Source organism: Aotus nancymaae, unplaced genomic scaffold, assembly GCF_030222135.1.
Source record: "Aotus nancymaae isolate 86718 unplaced genomic scaffold, 86718_ANA_hifiasm-v0.15.2.pri h1tg000011l, whole genome shotgun sequence".
Taxonomy (NCBI): Eukaryota; Metazoa; Chordata; class Mammalia; order Primates; family Aotidae; genus Aotus; species Aotus nancymaae.
In genome coordinates this window covers 51693958-51715360 of record NW_026988422.1, presented here as the reverse complement: position 1 = coordinate 51715360, position 21403 = coordinate 51693958, and the positions used below count along the sequence as shown (strand labels likewise).

At 39.5% G+C, this 21403-nt stretch overlaps 1 protein-coding gene across 11 annotated transcripts in view; it reads right to left on the bottom strand.

Annotated features, from left to right (window-relative positions):
* Positions 1–21403, bottom strand: part of RAD51B (RAD51 paralog B) — a 769161-nt gene that overhangs the window by 726847 nt on the left and 20911 nt on the right. For all 11 annotated transcript variants that reach the window (XR_001105026.2, XR_010342068.1, XM_021675056.2 and 8 more), the window contains exon 5: positions 3328–3464. Coding sequence is in view for 9 of the 11 variants with exons in the window: in XM_021675056.2 (XP_021530731.1) it covers positions 3328–3464 (137 nt within the window). In the remaining 2 variants the exon portion in view is untranslated. The remainder of the gene's footprint in view (positions 1–3327; positions 3465–21403) is intronic.

The following is a 21403-nucleotide window of genomic DNA, read 5'->3' as shown; positions in this document are numbered from 1 at the left end:
AAAGTACACTTTCCTAATAAAAGATATAGTTAACCCTTCTCCTTCCCACTGACTTGAGCACAGAACGGATCCAATGTCTGAAAATGTACCAGCCCTAGGTCTCTCTGTCATCACTAAGCAGGTGAACCAGTGCCAGCAACCACCTACTCAGGTCATGTTATATGAGAGAAATAAACTTCTTTTTGTTTAAGTTATTGTTCTTTGGATAGTCAGTTATCTGCAGCAGTAAGCTTTCCTAACCAATTGACCAATCTTCTCTGACAATTCCAAATAGGGATTAGCTGCCCTGTAACAGAATGGATGAAATGTGATCAGACACTACAGGGCCACTCCATTCATGACCCACCATGACAAACTAGAAGGTAGTGTAAGAATGCCGAGTCTGGCAATATATACCAAAGAGCACTCATACTTTTTATTCTACCTGGCCCTATCACCAGACCTCAAAATCTATTCCATGTGGGAGCCAGATGATCACTCATTTTAAGCCTTGTGGAGAATGGAATAAAAAACCAAATACAATATAAAGTTCAATCCCTATTCTTAAATGACCTTCATAAGAGCTCCTTGTGAATTATGCAACATAATTCCAACAAAGGAGCTAAAATCTTACCTCTTAATTTTCCAACCTGCCTCTGATGTAAATACCAACATGCACATAGGCAGAAAAAGTTATGAAGGAGAAATAAATAAATACGGAGAATTCAAAAAGTAAATAATTAAGGCCCTATAAAAAGACAAAAAAAACACAAGATTCTCCACAAATTCATTTGAAAAATGCAGACAAGTCACCTGCTAGTCTTCTGCTACTGTATGTATACTGATATTACCCAAATCATTGATATGGTTTTTACGCTGCTCTGAATTGTAATGCTGATAACAAAAAATCATGCAGTGGTTTACTCCTTAAGAAGACATCCTAAACTTAGTTTTCTATGTGGTGCAAAGAAAGCAGAAATCCATTACAGTGCACTGACTGCTGTTATAAAAATAATCTTAATCTTTGAATTCTTTACCCAAATTCCCCAGGACTTTTGTAAGAGCTATTTACACTATTTATGACATAACTGGCTATTTAATACCTACTTGGCTTATTATTTGAAGGCTAATCATTGGCTTTTTAAAGAGTACTTGTACAACTTGAGTGAACCACTGTCTTTACCGGCTTTAATCTCAAATATATTTTCATGTTCAAATTTCCAGTGGTCTCAATGTTTATCCTTCTGTTTTTTTTTTTAACCATTTATTTAAGTCAAGATCCAAATAAGTTCATCACTTTGCAATTGATCAATAAGGTTTTTAAATCTGTTTTAATCCAAAGGTTCCCCTTTCAATCTTTTTTAATCTTACAGTTTATTTGTTAGAGAAACCAAGTTGTTTGTTCTCTTATTTCCCAGTTTGGATTTTGCTAATTTCATTTTCTTTTTTTTTTTGAGACAGAGTTTCGCTCTTTAAGTTATCCAGGCTGGAGTGTAATGGCGCAATCTCGGCTCACCGCAACCTCCTCCTCCTGGGTTCAAGCAATTCTCCTGCCTCAGCCTCCTGAGTAGCTGGGATTACAGGCACGCACCACCATGCCCAGCTAATTTTTTGTATTTTTAGTAGAGATGGGGTTTCACCATGTTGACCAGGATGGTCTCAATCTCTTGACCTCGTGATCCACCTGCCTCGGCCTCCCAAAGTGCTGGGATTACAGGCGTGAGCCACTGTGCCCGGCTGCTAATTTCATTTTCTAGAGTAGTTTGATGTGTTCCTCTCTTCTCTAACTATGTTGTAAAATGGTGGCTGGATCTGAAGTCTTGATCATGTTCAAATTTGATTATTCTTCCATCAGAAGGTACCCCAATGACTCATCGTCTTTTTGTGATGTTCAATGCCTAGATCCATTAGATTGTTAGAGTTTGTAATTTGGTGATATTCTATCATTCCTTCTTCATTTACTACTGAGGTACATTTATAAAAAGACCAATTTAGGCCAGGCGCAGTGGCTCCCACCTGTAAACACAGCACTTTGGGAGGTCAAGGCAGGTGGATCATCTGAGGTCAGGAGTTCGAGACAGCCTGGCCAACATGGTGAAACCCTGCCTCTACTAAAACTACAAAAATTCGCCAGGCATGGTGGCACATGCTTGGAAGTCACTCGGAGGCTGAGGCACGAGAATCACTTGAATCCAGGAATCAGAGGTTGCAGTGAGCCAAGATCACACCACTGCACTCCAACCTGGGCAACAAAAGCAAAACTCCATCTCAAAAAAAAAAAAAGTTATTACTCAGTAATATATTTCATATAGAAACAGAAAAATAGATACTTGACTTCTTTTTTTGCCCATTTTCACAATAATGAGGTACTTCTTCAGGACCCTCCAATGATAATCAAAGTCCTATTATAAATATCTTTGTGGTATTTGGTTCCTTTTCATCTCTTAATGTCATTATGGACTTATTTAATTATTTCATGCTTTAATCCACTGATATTATTATTCATATTGATGCACAACTTGTTCCATCTTTGGCCAGTGGGAGCCTCTTCTGAGTCTGTTGGACACCTCCCGAATAGTCTTTGTAGCTTCCTTGCTATCTACTATTATGTTTCACACTCAACTTTAAAATTCCCTACTCCAGAATTGAGTTAGCCATTTCTCCCAAGGAAGAACCCTTATTTATTTTTTTTTTTTTTGAGACGGAGTTTCGCTCTTGATACCCAGGCTGGAGCGCAATGGCGCGATCTCGGCTCACCGCAATCTCCGCCTCCTGTGTTCAGGCAATTCTCCTGCCTCAGCCTCCTGAGTAGCTGGGATTACAGGCACGCGCCACCGTGCCCAGCTAATTTTTTGTATTAGTAGAGACGGGGTTTCACCATGTTGACCAGGATGGTCTCGATCTCTTGACCTCGTGATCCACCCGCCTCGGCCTCCCAAAGTGCTGGGATTACAGGCCACTCCTTTTATTAAGAAATGGTATCTGGATTTCATGATTGGCGTCCCATCGTAAATTGAGAAACATCCGTCCTTACAAAGCAGCTAACCCACTGTTTTTCTTTTCAGTGTACCCTTTCTCTCATTTTCTACTTAAATTCCTCCCTATTTTTTCAACTTATTTCTTACCAACTTTCTGCAAAACACAATTTATCCAAGATCCCAACTTATATTAATAAGAAAGGAATACAAAAGACAAAAAGAAACTTTCCTGTGTCAATTTTAAAAGAAAATTTTATTTAAAACAGCATTCTCTGTTCTTAAAAAAGTGGGGGGAAATGTTAACCTATGTGTAAATGTTTCATGCTGTATATAAAAGTAAAACATTATAATGGAAAATAAAATCTCATACCTTTCAGCACTAAATGCTGACTCTGTGTCAATGTACACCACAGCTCCTTCTAATCCTCCCATGTTGGTGGGTAATGTAGCTAAAATGCTCATCATTATACAAAACTGAGTTTTTCCACAACCTGGTGGACCTGTAATCTAAAAAAAAAAAAAAAGAAAAAAAAAATGTTGTTTGGATAAACATCACAAGCCAGTCAAAGGAAAATCCTTTTAAGACATTGCTATATATGCAAGGTCTTAAAAGATATATGCATATATCTCTCTGGGCTCCCCAGAGAGAATTAAGCCCTAACACCCCAAGACTTCCATTGTATATAATGAATTAACTTCTCTCGTCTGAATTGGCACTAGTTACGTACTATTCCTAGAAAAATTGAGAAAATAGTCACTCAAATCATCCACTATATTTTGTAGTTCAGATGAGAAACTTTTAGTTTAAGAAAGGCTGAAACATTCACACGTTTATACCATCGTAACTTGGTGTTCTATAACTTTTCCTCACGAAGATATTTATAATAGAACTTTGAAAATATTTAAGAGTCTTTAATCAATGGTTGAACATTTGTTACAAATTGTCATTTCAAAACAATACTGTATTAGTCCCATTAAGGGCTACTTTAATCCATATTTTTAAGAGTATTTAGAGGTGAAGGGTCTGATGTATACAGTTTACTTTCAAAGAGTTCAACAAATAAAAATGTGTGCATGTGCACACATATGTGTGTAGAAAGAGAAATAAAGCAAATTTATTGCTTTGTAAACAATTGTTGAGTTTAGGTGATGCATACTTTGAAATGTCTGTTTTGAAATCTTCATTGGCAGAAAACTATTTTGAGATTATGAAAGTTGAAATCAAAAGAGTATAGACAGGAAATTAATTATATGCATATTCAAGTGTAACTAGAAGTAGTTTGGCTCTGTGTCCCCACCCAAATCTCATGTTGAATTATAATCCCCAGTATTGAAGGAGGGGCCTGGTGGGAGGTGATTAGATCATGGTGGTAGTTTCCCTCTTGCTGTTCTTGTGATAGTGAGTGAGTTCTCACAAGATCTGATGGTTTAAAAGGGAAGTGGCACTTCCCTTTTCTCTCTATCTCTCTATCTCTCTCTCCCTCCCTCCCTCCCTCCCTCCCTCCTGTTCTGCCATGGTAAGATGTGCTTGCTTCCTGTCCACCTTCTGCTATAATTGTAAGTTTCCTGAGGCCTCCCAAACATGCTTCCTGTTAAGCCTGCAGAACTGTGAGTCAATGACACTTCTCTTTTTTATAAACTACCCAGTCTCAGGTAGTTCTTTATAGCAATGTGAGGACGAACTAATACAGTAGTTAACAAAATTAGTTTGAAAATGTTTAAAAATATATCCTTTAAACATAAGCTATTTTTCCCATTAGCTGGTGCACCCAAGTTTTTAGAACCAATGCATTATTTATTTGTGAAAATAACACTAAATAACATTTTTTTCACAATAAGAAGGGGAGAGAAGAGGAGGGGAAAAGAAAAAAAAATCTAAGATAGAAATGAAAAAACTCTGGGCTAAAACTGAGACATACAATAAGGAAACTGTCTCAGATATATTATGAAGTAGAAAGAAACAAATACAAATGATCCATGAGTCTGAATCAACTAAATTTGTAGTTCTCAGATTTGAGTGAGCATTAGAATCACCTGGAAAGCTTGTTAATCAGCATTTCTGGTTCAGTAGGTCTGGATTATGGCCTGAGAATTTACATTGCTAGTAAGTTCCCAGGTAATGCTGATGCTATTTATACACTTTAAGAACCACTGTTTCAGAATTTAGTCTAAAGGTGAACTTCATTTATCAAAGTTCAATCTTTAAACACAAATGTTCAGCACACGCCTGTAATCCCAGCTACTCTGGAGGCTGAAGCAGGAGGATCACTTGAGCCCAGGAGTTCAAGACCAGCCAGAGCAACATAGCAAGACCATGTCTCCAAAAAAAAAAAGAAAAGAAAATTCCCACATTACAAACTATGTGCTGGTTTATAATCTTTTACAATGATCATTTAGACTTTACGAACAAATAATTAATCCTGTAAATAATAGCTTGCCAGATTATGAGTGATCAGTAAAGAGAGTTCTCCAAACTTCATTGACCACATACTCCAACAAAACAGCCAAAAAAAAGCAATCAAAATGAAATTTAGTACAGCCCTCCAATATATGCATATTTATTACATACCTACTATTTTACTAATAAGTCTTATAAAGTATAAAACCCCAAAAAATGAATTAAAAATTGCAAACATTAACAATCATTTGATAATATTTATTACTTATATAAAAGATCTTTTTGCTCTCATAAAAGCTTAACATTTTTAATAGAGCAATGATAATAATGAAAATAAGAAACCAAATTGTATTTTTTAAAAATAATAATATAAATATTTTGTGATTCGGTGATCGAAATGTGAGGTCCTAAGTTCCATTTATTTCAGTACTTAATTGTAATTTCCTTCCCATAGCTGAGAAGGGGATAATTACAAAGATATAAGAATTAAAGTTAACAAAATACATCATTTGTTGGACTTAAATAAATTACTATTTGCACTTTTCAATACCTTCTATCAATCATGCAAAAGTTTTTGTTGATCTTTAAGATATTTCCATCTTCTCTTATGTCAATTGATCATTTTTGCAGACTAATCAAAACATGTCACATTTTAACGTTTTCAGTAACTGGCTTAAAAACCCACTGAAACTTTTTTTTTTTGCTTACATTTATTTATTTTTATGGAAGTATGACAATCAGCTAGAAAAATACACAAATTACATATGACCAGTCTGATGAATTTCTACCACAATACTCATTTGCTACCAGACCTGTATCATGGGTTTTGCTTGTTTTAATATTTTTAATTGATAAATAACAATATATATTTATGGAGTTCAATATATTTTGAAATATGTTTACAGTACATTGTAGAATGGTTTAATCAAGCTAACATATCTATCACTTCATATACTTATCTTTTTTTTGGTAAGAACATTTAAAATCTATTCTTTTAGCTATCTAAAATATACATTATTACTAACTATAGTTACCATGCTGTACAATAAATCACCAAAATTTATTCCTATTGTCTAACGAACTTGAGATCCTTTTATCAACAACTCTCCTTCCTCTATTCTCCCTTCCCCCTACTGACTAAACTCTTCATTTGGAACATTTTTTGAAGAGTATACAAAATATTTTTCCAAGTATTTTTTAAGAGTGCAGATAAGTTTCCATAAGACACACATCTTTGACAACAAAAATCATATGATAAAAGAAATATTTCCAGTGATTTTAAAAACATTCTCTCTGTGTTTTCATCACAGCCTTTACAAAAGGCAGTTATATTTTCACTCCTTGTTAAAACATTACCTTTACCTTGAAGGAATGAAGTAAGAGTGTCCATTGATTGGTTGGTTGCTTGGTATTTAATCTACAATGCAGATTACATAGTCACTTGTCACACAAAAAGGGTCAACAAATTTGACATCTCTTGTCTTGTCATTTAAAAAACACAAGCTTCACCCATCTTTTTTTTTTTTTTTTTAAGACAGGGTCTCACTCTGCTGCCCAGGCTGGAATATAGTAACATGAACATAACTCACTGCAGCCTCAACTTCACACATGCCTAGCTTTTTTCAATTTTTAAAATTTTTTTGTAGAGACTGGGTTTTGCCATGTTGCCCAGACTGGTCTCAAACTCCATGACTAAAGCCATCCACCCACCTCAGCCTCCCAAAGTGCTGAGTTTACAGGTATGAGGCACCATGCTTGGCCAACTCATCTTTTAAATTCAATAATTCTTTTATAATCTTTGCTTTAAGATAATCAGAGATGCTCTTGTGATTCAAATGATTCTCATGGTCACTACTCATCTCATTACAGAGTACAACAGGGATTCTATACAACAGTTGGGATTTTTTTGGTTGTTTGTTTTGTTTTGTTTTGTTTTGTTTTGAGATAGGGTCTCATTCTGTCACCCAGGCTGGAGTGTAGTAACACAATCACGTCTAACTGCAGCCTCTGCCTTCAGGGCTCAAGCAATCCTTTCACCTCTACTACTCAAGTAGCTGGAACTACAGGCACACACTATCATACCCAGCTAATTTTTAAAGTTTTTGTAGTGGTAAGGTCTCACTGTGTTTCCCAGTATGATCTTGAACTCCTGAGCTCAAGTAATCTCATCTTGGCCTCCCAAAGTACTAGGATTACAGTCTTGAGCCAACATGCCCAGACTAACAGTCAGATTTTAAGAAAAATTAACAACATTGATATCATACTGAAATACTCTTTGCTCATCTGACATCAACCTATGTGTTGCTATGGATTACCTAAGTATGATGCAACAGAAAAGCTGAAAGACTTTTACAGGGACCATCCATGTACCCACTACTTAGACTCTGCATTTATAATTTTAACTGTATTTGTTATACTATACTATGACTACACCATATGCTTTCTGTATGATTAATCCATTTACCAATCCATCTAAGAGTTTAATGTATTTCAAAGTAAGTCAAACATATTAATATAGTTTCCCCCAACAGTCCAGCATGCATATCATTAACTAGAATTTTATATGTATTATTCCTTTTTTCCTTTTGCAGTAAATTTTACATGCAATGAAATGTGCAAATTATAAGTCTACCATTTCATAAATTCTAGCAAGTGCATATATGTATGCAACCTAAACTCTCATAAAGTCAGAACACTATCGTCATTATCACAGGAAATTATCTCATATACATTGTTTTGCATACACGAAGTCACTTATTTTCAAGAATTTATTTTCCCTGATACATCTTTATTTTAATGGCACAAAAAGAAATTAGTTATTCATGTATTTTATTATTGAAACAAAATATAGCTACTATGATAATCTGGGCCTTGTTAGAAACAGCTGTACTTCAAATATATAGCATCCTCTGACATTAAATAATTTAAGTTCTTGATGTTTCAAATCATCTTCAAAGATTTCTACACACTTCTGGAAGTATTTGTTCACAAAAGAATTCATCTGTTGTTGCCATATTGTTTCCTATGTTTTATTTCATCCATTTTATGAACAAGTGTGTCCCTAATGTTACTAATAATGTACTATATTTGGTCTTTTGCTGTTAAGAAAACACAAAAGAGGCTTTTAAATATCTATCATTAATTTTAGTGACATTTTTCTAGATACTGAATAATGTATCACATAACTTTAAATGTCATGGAAAACTTTTTTTTTATCTTCCTGTCCCACATGTTTGTTAATTATGATGGCTTCCTACTATCGTTAGCCAATGTTTCAAGGAAATAAAATAACAAAAAGTGTTTCTTTGTTAACAATAATGGATATAATTCCATCTATCAATTTGTCTTGCTTATAATTTCACTACTTCTGGACATCTTCTCAGCTGAGATTAGATTGTTGTTGATTTTTACTTCATTAGTCTCATAAGAGAAGCATCCGCTCTGACCTATACGTGTGTGGGGCTCACTTCTACTCCCATTATTAGTATTGCATACAATTTACAGTTTCTCTGCAGGTATCTTTCTTGCCATCTATCTGTTTTGTGAACTTTGATTTCATTAAATTCATAAATCCACTGAACTAGACACATGCAAACTTGTAATTCATCCCAGTATGTTGAAGATAAAGGTAAAAGCAAGGGGCCTCTGTCAATTCCTGCATACTTTCCTCATGCACTATAACTGATACCTAACAGTCTGACACACAGACCAAGTGAGGATGCCACTGTTGATCCATTTATTAAATGTTAATTAAGGTAAATTTCATTTATTAGATTAAAACAATGAAAGTTCTAATATTTTCTTTCCACAACCTAATGAAACATCATACATATCCTGCTTTGGAAATGCTAGTGTAAATTCAGAGCTCTAAACATTTTTTATGGAGCTTTCTTCATTATCAAAAACAACATGGGCCAGGTATGGTGGCTCACATCTGTAATCCTAGCACTTTGGGATGCCAAGGTGAGTGGATTGCCTGAACTCAGGAGTTTGAGACCAGTCTGGACAACATGGTGAAACCCTATCTCTACTAAAATACAAAAAAATTAGCCAGGCATGGTGGTATGTGCCTGTAGTCCCAGCTACTCGAGAGGCTGAGGCAAGAGAATTGCTAGAACCCGGGAGGCAGAGGTTGCAGTGAGCCAAGATCATGCCACTGCACGCCATCCTGAGCAACAGAGCAAGACTCCATCTCTAAAAAAAGCATCAAATTAATCACCAGATATCAGAGCAAGGAAAACTTCTGTCACTAAAAGTTTAAAGTGTATCTTGAAATAAAAAAATGCTTATGCTTATTAATGATAGCGACAGGAGGCAGCCAGGTACTGGGTGAAACCCCACCTCCAAGCTGGATACAGTTCAAAGCCTGAAAGCCAAGCTACAAGTTAAATCCCTGAACCAGAGTGAGAACTTGTCTTCCTGTTTGGCGTGCTTTCCTCTGGATTGATCCTCACCCTTCACCTATTTTACATATACCTACCCTTTACTAATTGGTTTTCTACACTGCTGTCTTTGCTTAAACTTTTTCGCATAATTACAAACCAATCAGCATGGACTCCCCATTCTGTGACTATAAAGACCCCAAACTCAGTAATTAGAGGAAGAGACAGCTGGACTTTAAGGGAGATGGACAGACCTTGGGGAAGGTGGCCAGACTTCAGGGAAGAGATGCCCCAACTAGGGGAAAAAATAATCTGCTCTTCCCATCCCCTCTACAGTTACCCTCTCCACTGAGAGCCATTTTAATCACTCAATAAAATTATCTGCCTTCACTATCCTTCAATTGCCCAAGTGCCCTCATTCTTGTTAGACACCAGCAAGAGCTTGGGACCCACCAAGTGTGGGTACCCAGAAGGCTGTCACACTGGTCCTTTGCCCTCACCAGCAGAAGGCAGCTGCCCCAGATAACGAGGTAAGGGGCCAACTGAGCTGCTAACACACCACCATCTGCAGAGCGCAGAACTAAGAGAGTACTCTAACACCCACTCTAGGGATTCAGGGTCATGGGCACCCCCACCTGGGTGCCTCCACGGGCCCTGCATGGAGCTTGCTCCTGCTGGCTCCCAGAGGGGCTGGCCGAATGCTACACTCGCTAGTCATGCCTGGTCTGGCCACAGGCCCCACACAGAGCTTGCTCCTGCTGGCATTTGGAGCCATGCCGACCAGATCCTGCACTCACTCACTCACACATAGGCATGAAGCTTGCTCCTGCCGGCGCCTGGAACAGCCAGTCAGATTCCGCAGTCGCTCACTCATGTGCTCTCTCTCGCAAGGGGTTCAGCATGATGGGCTGACTAAATGGGGTGCCCCTGTCATAAGTCCAGCAAAGAGGCTGAGAAAAATCTTGCATCATTAATATCATTAGAGTGCTAACTAGCAGAGGAACAAAGGACAAGCCTTTCTATATGTACTATCCATATGCCAGGTTTTAGATATGTTCTCAGATTTTATGAGCTTAAAACTGTTAAATGCTTTGTGATTTTTAAAAGGGTGAAACAAGTCATTATTTTAAGAATATATATATGGAAACATTCAGTAAAGTATCAAGTCCCTTGAAAATGTAATTACTATTCTATCTTTAAAAAGCATGTAAAAAATATCTGAAACAGGGCCGGGCGCGGTGGCTCACGCCTGTAATCCCAGCACTTTGGGAGGCCGAGGCGGGTGGATCACGAGGTCAAGAGATCGAGACCATCCTGGTCAACATGGTGAAACCCCGTCTCTACTAAAAATACAAAAAATTAGCTGGGCATGGTGGCGCTTGCCTGTAATCCCAGCTACTCAGGAGGCTGAGGCAGGAGAATTGCCTGAACCCAGGAGGCGGAGGTTGTGGTGAGCCGAGATCGCGCCATTGCACTCCAGCCTGGGTAACAAGAGCGAAACTCTGTCTCAAAAAAAAAAAAAAAAAAAAAAAAAAAAAAAAAAAAATCTGAAACAAGTGCAACTGGCATTTTCCCTACTTCATTATTTTTATGTACTGATTCAGTATAGTCTTGGAGAAAACAGAATATCATGTGAATAACAGTAAGTGATTTCTGGGTTGGTTGGTTTGTTGAGTTTGGATTAGAGTTTGGATAGTAGCATTTACTTTAAACTATAATAAACAATTTCTAATTTTTTTTAGCAATCTCAGATCCTCTTCATAATTTTTTTCCTTTCTCCTAGACTCAATTTTACGGGCTGCCTGGAGTTGAATTTCATTGTTTTTTCACGTTTATTTAGTGGGTGAAAACATTTCAACATTAATAATTTTTAGCTTCAGATAGTTTAGCTCTGAATTCTAGCACCCAAACCACAAAACTTCAAGTTGTGTTCAGTTCCTAGCTTCAGCCCCAGTGGTGGTTAGAAAGAGAAGACATGCCAAACCAGAATAGGCTAAGTTATTTGCTTCTTGGAAACTCAGACTAAATACAACATTTACACACCAAAAACACCAGTGAAAAAACAATTCGCTTCATATAGTTAGAGGCAAAGTTTCAATAATCTGCTTGAGAAATGTAAAGGAACCGAAAAAAAGTTAGTAATGAACATCATTCAAGTATCAGCAATTAAGTCAATATAATTGGTTTCAAGAGCAAAGAGAATTATTCCCAAGAAAAGTTCTAATTGCACCAAAGTGAAAATGAAGCCTCCCCATCTTAAAGTTATTACATGACTGAGAGGAATGTAAAACCTGGACCAGTTAGGACCTAAAATCTTATCAAGTTAACTCTCCCCACATTCAGGATGAGGGCAACAGGACAGGGTAATCTACCAAGCCAATATCTGGCAGAAGACAATTTAAGGACACCTGGCTCTGATCTAAAACCAGTAAGCATGGGGAAACTTCATTTTTAAAAAGCTTCATTTAAAAAAATATTTTTTGGCCGGGCACGGTGGCTCACGCTTGTAATCCCAGCACTTTGGGAGGCCGAGGCAGGTGGATCACGAGGTCAAGAGATCGAGACCATCCTGGTCAACATGGTGAAACCCCGTCTCTACTAAAAATACAAAAAATTAGCTGGGCTTGGTGGTGCGTGCCTGTAATCCCAGCTACTCAGGAGGCTGAGGCAGGAGAATTGCCTGAACCCAGGAGGCGGAGGTTGCAGTGAGCTGAGATCGCGCCATTGCACTCCAGCCTGGGTAACAAGAGTGAAACTCCGTCTCAAAAAAAAAAAAAAAAATTTTTTTTAATGACCTCCAGCATCTAACGACTTGTCTCCATGTGCTCAACAATTATGTAGAAATATGAGTAGGTCTTTGGACCTACTGAATTCATTTTTAAAATAACTAATAATCTAAATCCTAAAGCCAAAACCAGAAAAAGAAAAAGAAAAGAATCTCAGAAAGGCCAGGTTGCATTTTGCCTTGTGAAAGAAACTTTGGTCTTAAATTACTTTACACCAACATATGGAAGAGTTTATGTCTTGGATTCTCTCTACCACTCCCTCCTTTTTCATATTGATAGCTGCTGTTTTGGAAGTAAATGGGAAGGGAGGGAGGAAGAGTAGGGATGAGAAAAGAGCAGAAAAAGCAGGAGGGAATGGAAATGACAAGTACCCCAAGTTGCACCATTAACAAAAATCAACCGTATCAAGGGATATAATCATTCATTTAACAGCAGTCATTGAACACGTGCCACATAAAAGAGCCTAGTAAACTATTACAGAGCAGAATGTTTATTAAATTAGAGAATAAGTGAAGAATTGGGAACAATGGCCCAATCAACCACATATGCTAAATGCCTGTATTAGAAAAGAGGCCTACTTATCTGCCTTTCAAAACCATTGGTCAGGATAAACAAATGTCAGCAGACTATACTCAAGGAACATCCATTTGAAATCTCTCTGTAGTTTTCCTGCTGCTGTTACAGCTTGTGGGGCACATCTGAACCTGACTACAGCCTGAAGAAAACCAGATCCACCTTTGCAGACCTAGAGATCCATGAACAAAAAAATAAATGTCTGCTGCTGTTGTCAGCAGCCAAAATCAACTAATAAAGTACCTATGTCTTACACTTAACAGTTTCTTGTACTTCTATTACATGCCGAGTGCTTAAAGGCATTAGAGTTTACAACCCCTGCCTTATTATTTCCTGTGGTCATGTAGGCCACAGCTAATCCTGCCAATTATAAAAAGAACTATAATGCTAATTGTTCCAAGGAAAAACAAGGATGCTAAAATAGAATTCTGGCATCCTGCTTCTAACATTTGGGAATAGTAGGGGAGTCACTTCCAAAGCCAAAATGCTCCACTCAAAGCAGATACCTCACCTCCCAAAAATCATGAACAAAGCATAGAAATGACTCCAGAAACACAAATAATGTAGAAATGTGCTATGTTACTTCTCATTACTTAGAGCAAGGATTCAGATAGAATCATCACTCTCAGTGTTGCACAGATTTGGCAGTGCCTGAGTTTTACTATCCTAGAGGTGCTCATGAGATATACTATGCAGATATTACATCTTTCTGTGTTGAACTGAGTTCTCTAGTCCTATACTCTAGATTACACTACAATATGAAAACACCATTTGTTTAAGATACAGGATCTTACCTCAGGCTGAAGTGCAGTGGTGCAGTAAGAGTACACTGCAGGTTTTAACTCCTGGGCTCAAGTGATCCTCCTGCCTCAGTCTCCCAAGTAGCGAGGACTACAGACATACATGACCACACCTAGTTAATTTTTTTTTTTACTTTTTTTTTTTTTCTTTTGAGACGGAGTTTCGCTCTTGTTACCCAGGCTGGAGTGCAATGGCGCGATCTCGGCTCACCGCAACCTCCGCCTCCTGGGTTCAGGCAATTCTCCTGCCTCAGCCTCCTGAGTAGCTGGGATTACAGGCACGCACCACCATGCCCAGCTAATTTTTTGTATTTTTAGTAGAGACGGGGTTTCACCATGTTGACCAGGATGGTCTCGATCTCTTGACCTCGTGATCCACCCGCCTCGGCCTCCCAAAGTGCTGGGATTACAGGCTTGAGCCACCGCGCCCGGCCTTTTTTTTTTTTTACTTTTTGTAGAGCTAGGATCTTACTACGTTACTCAGGCTGCTCTCAAACTCCTGGCCTCAAGCGAACCTCCTCCTTCAGCCTCCCAAAGTGCTGGGATTACAGGCATGAGCCACCACACCTGGCTGAAAATATCTTTTTTGATGATATCTTTGAATACATTTTTTTTGGAGATGGAGCCTTGCTCTGTTGCCCAGGTTGGAGAGCAGTGGCACAATCTCAGCTCACTGCAACCTCCGCCTCCTGGGTTCAAGTGATTCTCCTGCCTTTGTCTCTCAAGTAGCTGGGACTACAGGCATATGCCACCATGCCCAGCTAATTTTTGTATTTTTGGTAAAGATGTGGTTTCACCATGTTGGACAGGCTGGTCTCAAACTCCTGGATTCAAGTGATCTGCCCATCTCGCCTCCCAAAGTGCTAGGATTACAGGCGTGAGTCACTGCGCATGGCCTATATCTTTAAATGCAACTTTAATTTTACCTATTCATGATAGCATCTATCTTCTGACTTCCACTGCACCTAGCCCACCCCGACATGAGCATTTTAGTCGTGGCCCACAGCCCTATCAAAAGCCTTACCTCCACATGCCTGTGATCTTCCTTGGGGCTCCCACCACCTAAGTGCCCTGCCTGTCCCTGCCTGAGAGTTTAGCTCCTCACCCAGATATCAGCCCTCACTTCTTCCCATCACAGCCAGGACCTGAAGCTCGCCAACAATCCAGCCCCATCAAGACTCATACAGGAAGTCCAGCTGGCCATCTAGGGGCTAGGAAGTTACAGATCTCCCTACCCCACTCTAATTTTGCTAGTACTTGACCACATCTCCCATTGCCTGAGGTTGGACCAATACAACAAGCCAACACCACCGCAACCAACATGCTCCTGCAGAGGCCCAAAGAAGGAGTACCCAAGTCCCACTCTTAAATGAAGAAGAGCCATCACACTGGAGAGCAGAGGAGCCACATAGCTACCTATATTAAGCTAAGTGATAAAGTTCTGCCCCAAAAACCACTCCCCTGGAGAGTCAAAAATTAGACATTTCCTGAAGCTCTCAATCATATGGTGGTCTGGAGATAGGCTGCAGTATGTGTCTGATCTAGGAGTCAAGAGCTCTGGAACAAGGGTGTGATTGGGCAACAATCTACGTTCCAGCCTATCTAGACGGGGCTCATGTAGCACCCCAAACCCACAGAGACTATAGCACAATTCACTAGGAGCTTTTCCTAGCCACAGTAGCTCTCTAGCAATGGTCTCCAATCAAAATGGAAACTCAAAAATGTCAGAGAAGTAATTCAAAGCATGATTGCAAGAAACTCAAAGACATAAAAGAAAAGACTGAAAATCAACACAAAGAAACTACTAAAACAATCCAGGAAATGAAAAAAAGAGATAAACATTTTAAAAAGGAATCAATTAGAGCTTCTGGAACTGAAAAGTTCACTTTAGGATTGTCAAGCTATTGAAAGCTTGCTTTATCAATAGACCAGACCAAGCAGAAAAAAGAATTACAACTGGTATTTTAAACTAACCCATACAGACAAAAGTAAAGAAAAAAGAATTTTAGGCCAGGTGCAGTGGCTCACACCTGTAATCCCAATACTTTGGGAGGCAGAGGAGGGCAGATCACCTGAGGTCAGGAGTTTGAGATCAGCCTGATCAGCATGGTGAAAACCCATCTCCACTAAAAAAAAATACAAAATTATCTAGGTGTGGTGGCGCATGCCTGTTATCCCAGCTACTTAGGAGGCTGAGGCAGGAGAATCACTTGAACCCGGGAGGCGGAGGTTGCAGTGAGCCAAGTTTGTGCCATTGCACTCCAGATGGGACAACAAAAGTGAAACTCTGTCTCAAAAAAAAAAAAAAAAAGAAAGAAAGAAGAACTTCATAAAATGAACAAAGTTTTTGAGAAGTGTGGGATTATGTAAAACAACCAAATCTATGAATTATTGGCATTCCTGAGAGAGAAGGATAAAAAGTTGACAACCTGGAAAACATACTTGATGGAATAATTCAAGAAAATTTCCCTAATCTTGCTAGAGATGTAGATATCCAGGTCAACATGAAGACCATCCCAAAGGCACATAGACATTCACCAAGGTCAATGCAAAGAAAAAAGTCTTAAAGGCAGCAAAAGAGAATGGTAACGTCACGTATAGAAGGAATCCCATCAGGCTAGCACCAGACATCTCAGCAGAAACCTTACAAGCCAGAAGAGAGTGGGGACCTATTTTCAGTGTCTTTAAAGAAAAGAAATACCAACAAAGAATTTCATATCCCACAAATTAAGCTTCATAAATGAAAAATAAATAAATCCCTTCTCAGACAAGAAAATGCTGAGGAAATTTGTTTCAACTAGAACAGCCTTATAAGAGGTACTTAAGGAAGTGTTAAACATGGAATGGTAAGAACACCACCTGTTACCACAAAAACACACTTAAGCACATAGCCCACAGACACTATAAAGTAACTACGCAGTCAAGTCTACCTAACAACCAGCCAACAACACAGTGACAGGATCAAAGTCTCACATATCATTACTAAACTTGAATGTAAATGGGCCAAACACCCCACTTCAAAGACACAAAAGGGCAAGCTTGAAAAAAAGACAAGACTCAATCATCTGCTGTCTTCAAGAGACCCACCTAACATGTGATCCCATAGGCTCAAGGCAAAAAGGGATGAAGAAAGACCTAGCAGGCAAATGGAGAAACAAGCAGAAGTCACTATTTTTATACCAGATAAAACAGACTTTAAATCATAACAACTAAGACACAGAAGGGCATTACATAATCATAAAGTGTACAATCCAACAAGAAGACTTAACTATCCTAAATATATACCTATCCAACATTAGATCACCCAGATTCATAAAATAAGTTCTTCTTGACTGATAAATAGACTCAGACAGCCACACAAAAATAGGGGGAGACTTCAACACCCCACTGACAGCAACAGAAAGATCATCAAGGCAGAAAAATAACAAAGAAACTCTGGACAATTAAACCTAACGATATCTATAGAACAATCAACATACTAACCAAAGAGTACACATTCTTCTCATCTGTACAAGGAACATATTCTAAGAGCAACTACATGTTTGGTCATAAAATAAGTGTCAATAATTTTTTTTAATTGAAATCATACCAAGCATACTATCAGACTACAGTGCCATAAAAATAAAAATGAACATCAAGAAGATCTCTCAAAACTATACAAATATGGAAAGGACACAACTTGCTCCTGAATAACTCCTGGGTGAACATGAAATTAAGGCAGAAATCAAAAAATTCTTTGATATTAATGAAAATAGGAACATAAGTTCCCAAAATCTCTGGGAGGCAGCCAAAGCAGTATTAAGAGGAAAGTTTTTAACACTAAATTTTTTCACCAAGAAGTTAGAAATATTCCAAATTAACAATTTAACTTTGCACCTAATGTAATTAGAAAGAAAAAAATAGAAGAATAAACCAACCCAAAACTACCAGATGAAAACAAATGCCTAAAATTAGAGAGAAGACTCTGAGGCAAGATGACCAACTAGATACAGCCAGGAGGAACACATGCCACCAAGTGACTGGGACTTTGAGAAGACTGGCACATTCTGAGATCTTCAGAGGGAAGGCAATGAGAATGGATGGAGGGTCGATACAGATGCTGGGCTGAAGAAAGAGAAAACTGGGAACCCTGTATGGGGCTACCACACACCAAGACTTATTTCTGGCCCCCAAGGACTCCTGAGGAAGGGGTGAGTTGAAGAGGTGAAAAGCAAACCCCTCTCAACACAGACCTCTAGAATCCTACCAACAGGAGACACCATGACTCCAGGGCATGGAAAGTTGAGCTGGCTGGGAGAGGTGCTTAGAGAGGTGGTAGGGGTAGGACTGCAGCCTGTGCAGAACCCAGAGGGTTTGGTGCAGTAATGTCTACAGTGGAATACGACCACAGTTGTCCATCCCCCAAGGTTTACCATGCTCTCCTAGGAGACTTTAGCCTTAGGGGGAGTGTCAAATCTGAACAGATCATGGTGGTCTTGCATGTGAAATGGGGCTAGCCCAATCTAAGCACCCCTTGTCTGCTGGCCTCTCCCAGGGCCCCAAACTGGTGGAGTACACTTGCAGTGCACCCTCGGATGCCCAACCGAGGTGCCTCCAGGGCGCCCATCATAGCTCCTTTACTGGCAGATGGTGCCTGACTGTCGAGAGCTCCAGCAGAGCAGACTCCGATGAGGTGCACCAGACCACCCACACCCTCCACCAACTGCAGCCTCCTCTGTGCTGCTTTGCTGGCAGGAACTCACACACAGCCACCCCCGCCCTACCATTTTGCTGGTGCACACCTCTCCTCCACCGCTGGCACCAATGTGCACATGCATCCCACTGTGCCACAGCTGCAGCGTGAGTGTAACCCCACTGCTGCATGGCCATTGCCAGTGCGAACGCACATACAGAGGCCAGCGACCCATACACCACCCTACACCACCACCAGCATGTACACGAACACACGGAGACTGGCAGCCCTGTACCTGCCAGCACTGCAATCCCCCACCCCTGTGTCAACACCACCACCAGTGGGAATACGTACACAGAGGCTGGCAGCCCCACATCCACCAGCACGCTGTCCAAGCCAAGAAGCAGGCATCCCACCACAATGCAGCTGCTAAGCACAGATCCCACTGCCACGCCCCAACAAAGCATTTTGGCTGGCACTAGCCATCAGAGTGTTGTAGCCAGCGATTCAAGAACACCTGGGCCCCTCCAGTACAAAAGGTTCCTAACCTCAAGGTGCCAGAGAACAAAGCTGGGGGCCTGAAATCAAATTCAAGAAATGCAGAGAATCTCTGTGAGATACTACCCAAGATGTCATCCCTGAGACACAGTCATCAGATTCATCAAAGTCAAAATGAAGGAAAAAAATGTTAAAAGCAGCTAGAGAAAAGAGGAAAGTCACCTACAAAGGGAACTCCATCAGGCTAACAGTGAACCTTTCAGCAGAAACTCTATAAGCCAGAAGAGATTGGAGGACTATATTCAGCATTACTAAGGAAAAGAAATTCCAATCAAGAAGAGTGTGTGTGTGTGTGTGTGTGTGTGTGTGTGTGTGTGTGTGTCAGGGTTTCACTATCATCCAGGCTGAAGTGCAGTGATATGATCATGGCTTGCAATGACCTCCTGGGCCCAAGTAGTCCTCCCACCTCAGCCTCCCAAGTAGCTGGGACTACAGGCACATGGCACCATGCCTAGCTAATTTTTGTATTTTTTGTAGACACAAGGTTTTACCATGTTGCCCAGGCTGGCCTCAAACTCCTGGGTACAAGCAATCCACCTGCCTCAGCCTCCCGAAGTGCTAGGATTACAGGTGTGAGCCACCATACCCAGCCCCAATCAAGAATTTCGTATGCAGCCAAACTAAGCAAAGAAGAAATAAGATCCTTTTCAGACAAACAAATGCTAAGGGAATTTATTACCATTAGACGTGCCTTACAAGAGGTCCTGAAGGGAGTGTTAAATATAAAAAGGAAAGGTCATCACCACACACTACAAAAGCACACTTAAGTACATAGACCATTGACACTATAAAGCAACGACACAAACAACTCTGCATAATAACCAGCTAACAACATGACAATAATCAAATCCACACACGTCAATATTAACATTGAATGTAAATGGACTAAATGCCCAATTAAAAGGCACAGAGTGGGGCCGGGCGCGGTGGCTCACGTCTGCAATCCCAGCACTTTGGGAAGCTGAGGCGGGTGGATCACGAGGTCAAGAGATCGAGACCATCCTGGTCAACATGGTGAAACCCCATCTCAACTAAAAATACAAAAAATTAGTTGGGCATGGTGGCGCGTGCCTGTAATCCCAGCTACTCAGGAGGCTGAGGCAGGAGAATTGCCTGAACCGAGGAGGCAGAGGTTGCGGTGAGCCAAGATCACGCCATTGCACTCCAGCCTGGGTAACAAGAGCGAAACTCCATCTCAAAAAAAAGAAAAGGCACAGAGTGGCAAGCTGGACAAAAAGGCAAAACCCAGTGGTGTGCTATCTTCAAGAGACCCATCTTGTGTTTGCAGTGACACCCACAGGCTCAAAATAAAGGGATAGAGAAAAATCTACCAAGCAAACAGAAAACAGAAAAAAAGTAGGGATTGCTGTTATAACAGACAAAGGAGACTTTAAATCAATAAAGATTAAATAAGACGAAGAAGGGAATTACATAATGGTAAAGCGTTCAATTCAACAAAAAGACCTAATTATCCTATATATGCAGCCAACATAGAAGCACCCAGGTTCATAAAGCAAGTTCTTTGAGACTTATGAAGGGACTTAAATAACCGCATAATAATAGTGTGTGACTTCAACACCCCACTGACATTTTAAGACAGATCATTAAGACATAAAACTAATAAAGAAATTAAAGACCTGAACTCAACAACTGACCAAAGGACCTAATAGACATCTACAGAACTCTCCACCCAAAAACAACGGAATATACATTTTTCTCATCTGTACAGGGCACATGCTCTAAAACTGATCAACCATAAAACAATCCTCAGCAATTAAAAAAAAAAAACTGCAATCACACCAATCACAGTCTTGGACCACAGCACAGTAAAAATAGAAAACAATACTAAGAAATCAATAGAAATCAACACTTAAAACCATACGATTACATGGAAAATAAACAACCTGCTCCTGAATGACTTTTGGGTAAACAATGGAATTAAGGCAGAAATCAAGAAATTCTTTGAAACTAATGAGAACAAAGATACAACATACCAGAATCTCTGGGACACAGCAACAGTGTTAAAAGGGAAGTTTATAGTGTTAAATGCCCAGATCAAAAAGTTCGAAAGTTCTCAAGTGAATAACCTAACATCTTGCCTAGAGAAAAAGAGAAGCAAGAGCAAACCAACCCCAAAGGTAGCAGAAGACAAGAAATAACCAAAATCAAAGCTGAACTAAACAAAACTGAGATGCAAAAAAAAAAAAAAAAAATTAAAAAGATCAAAGAACCAAGGAGTTTTCCCTTGAAAGAATAAATCAGACTGCTAGCTAGATT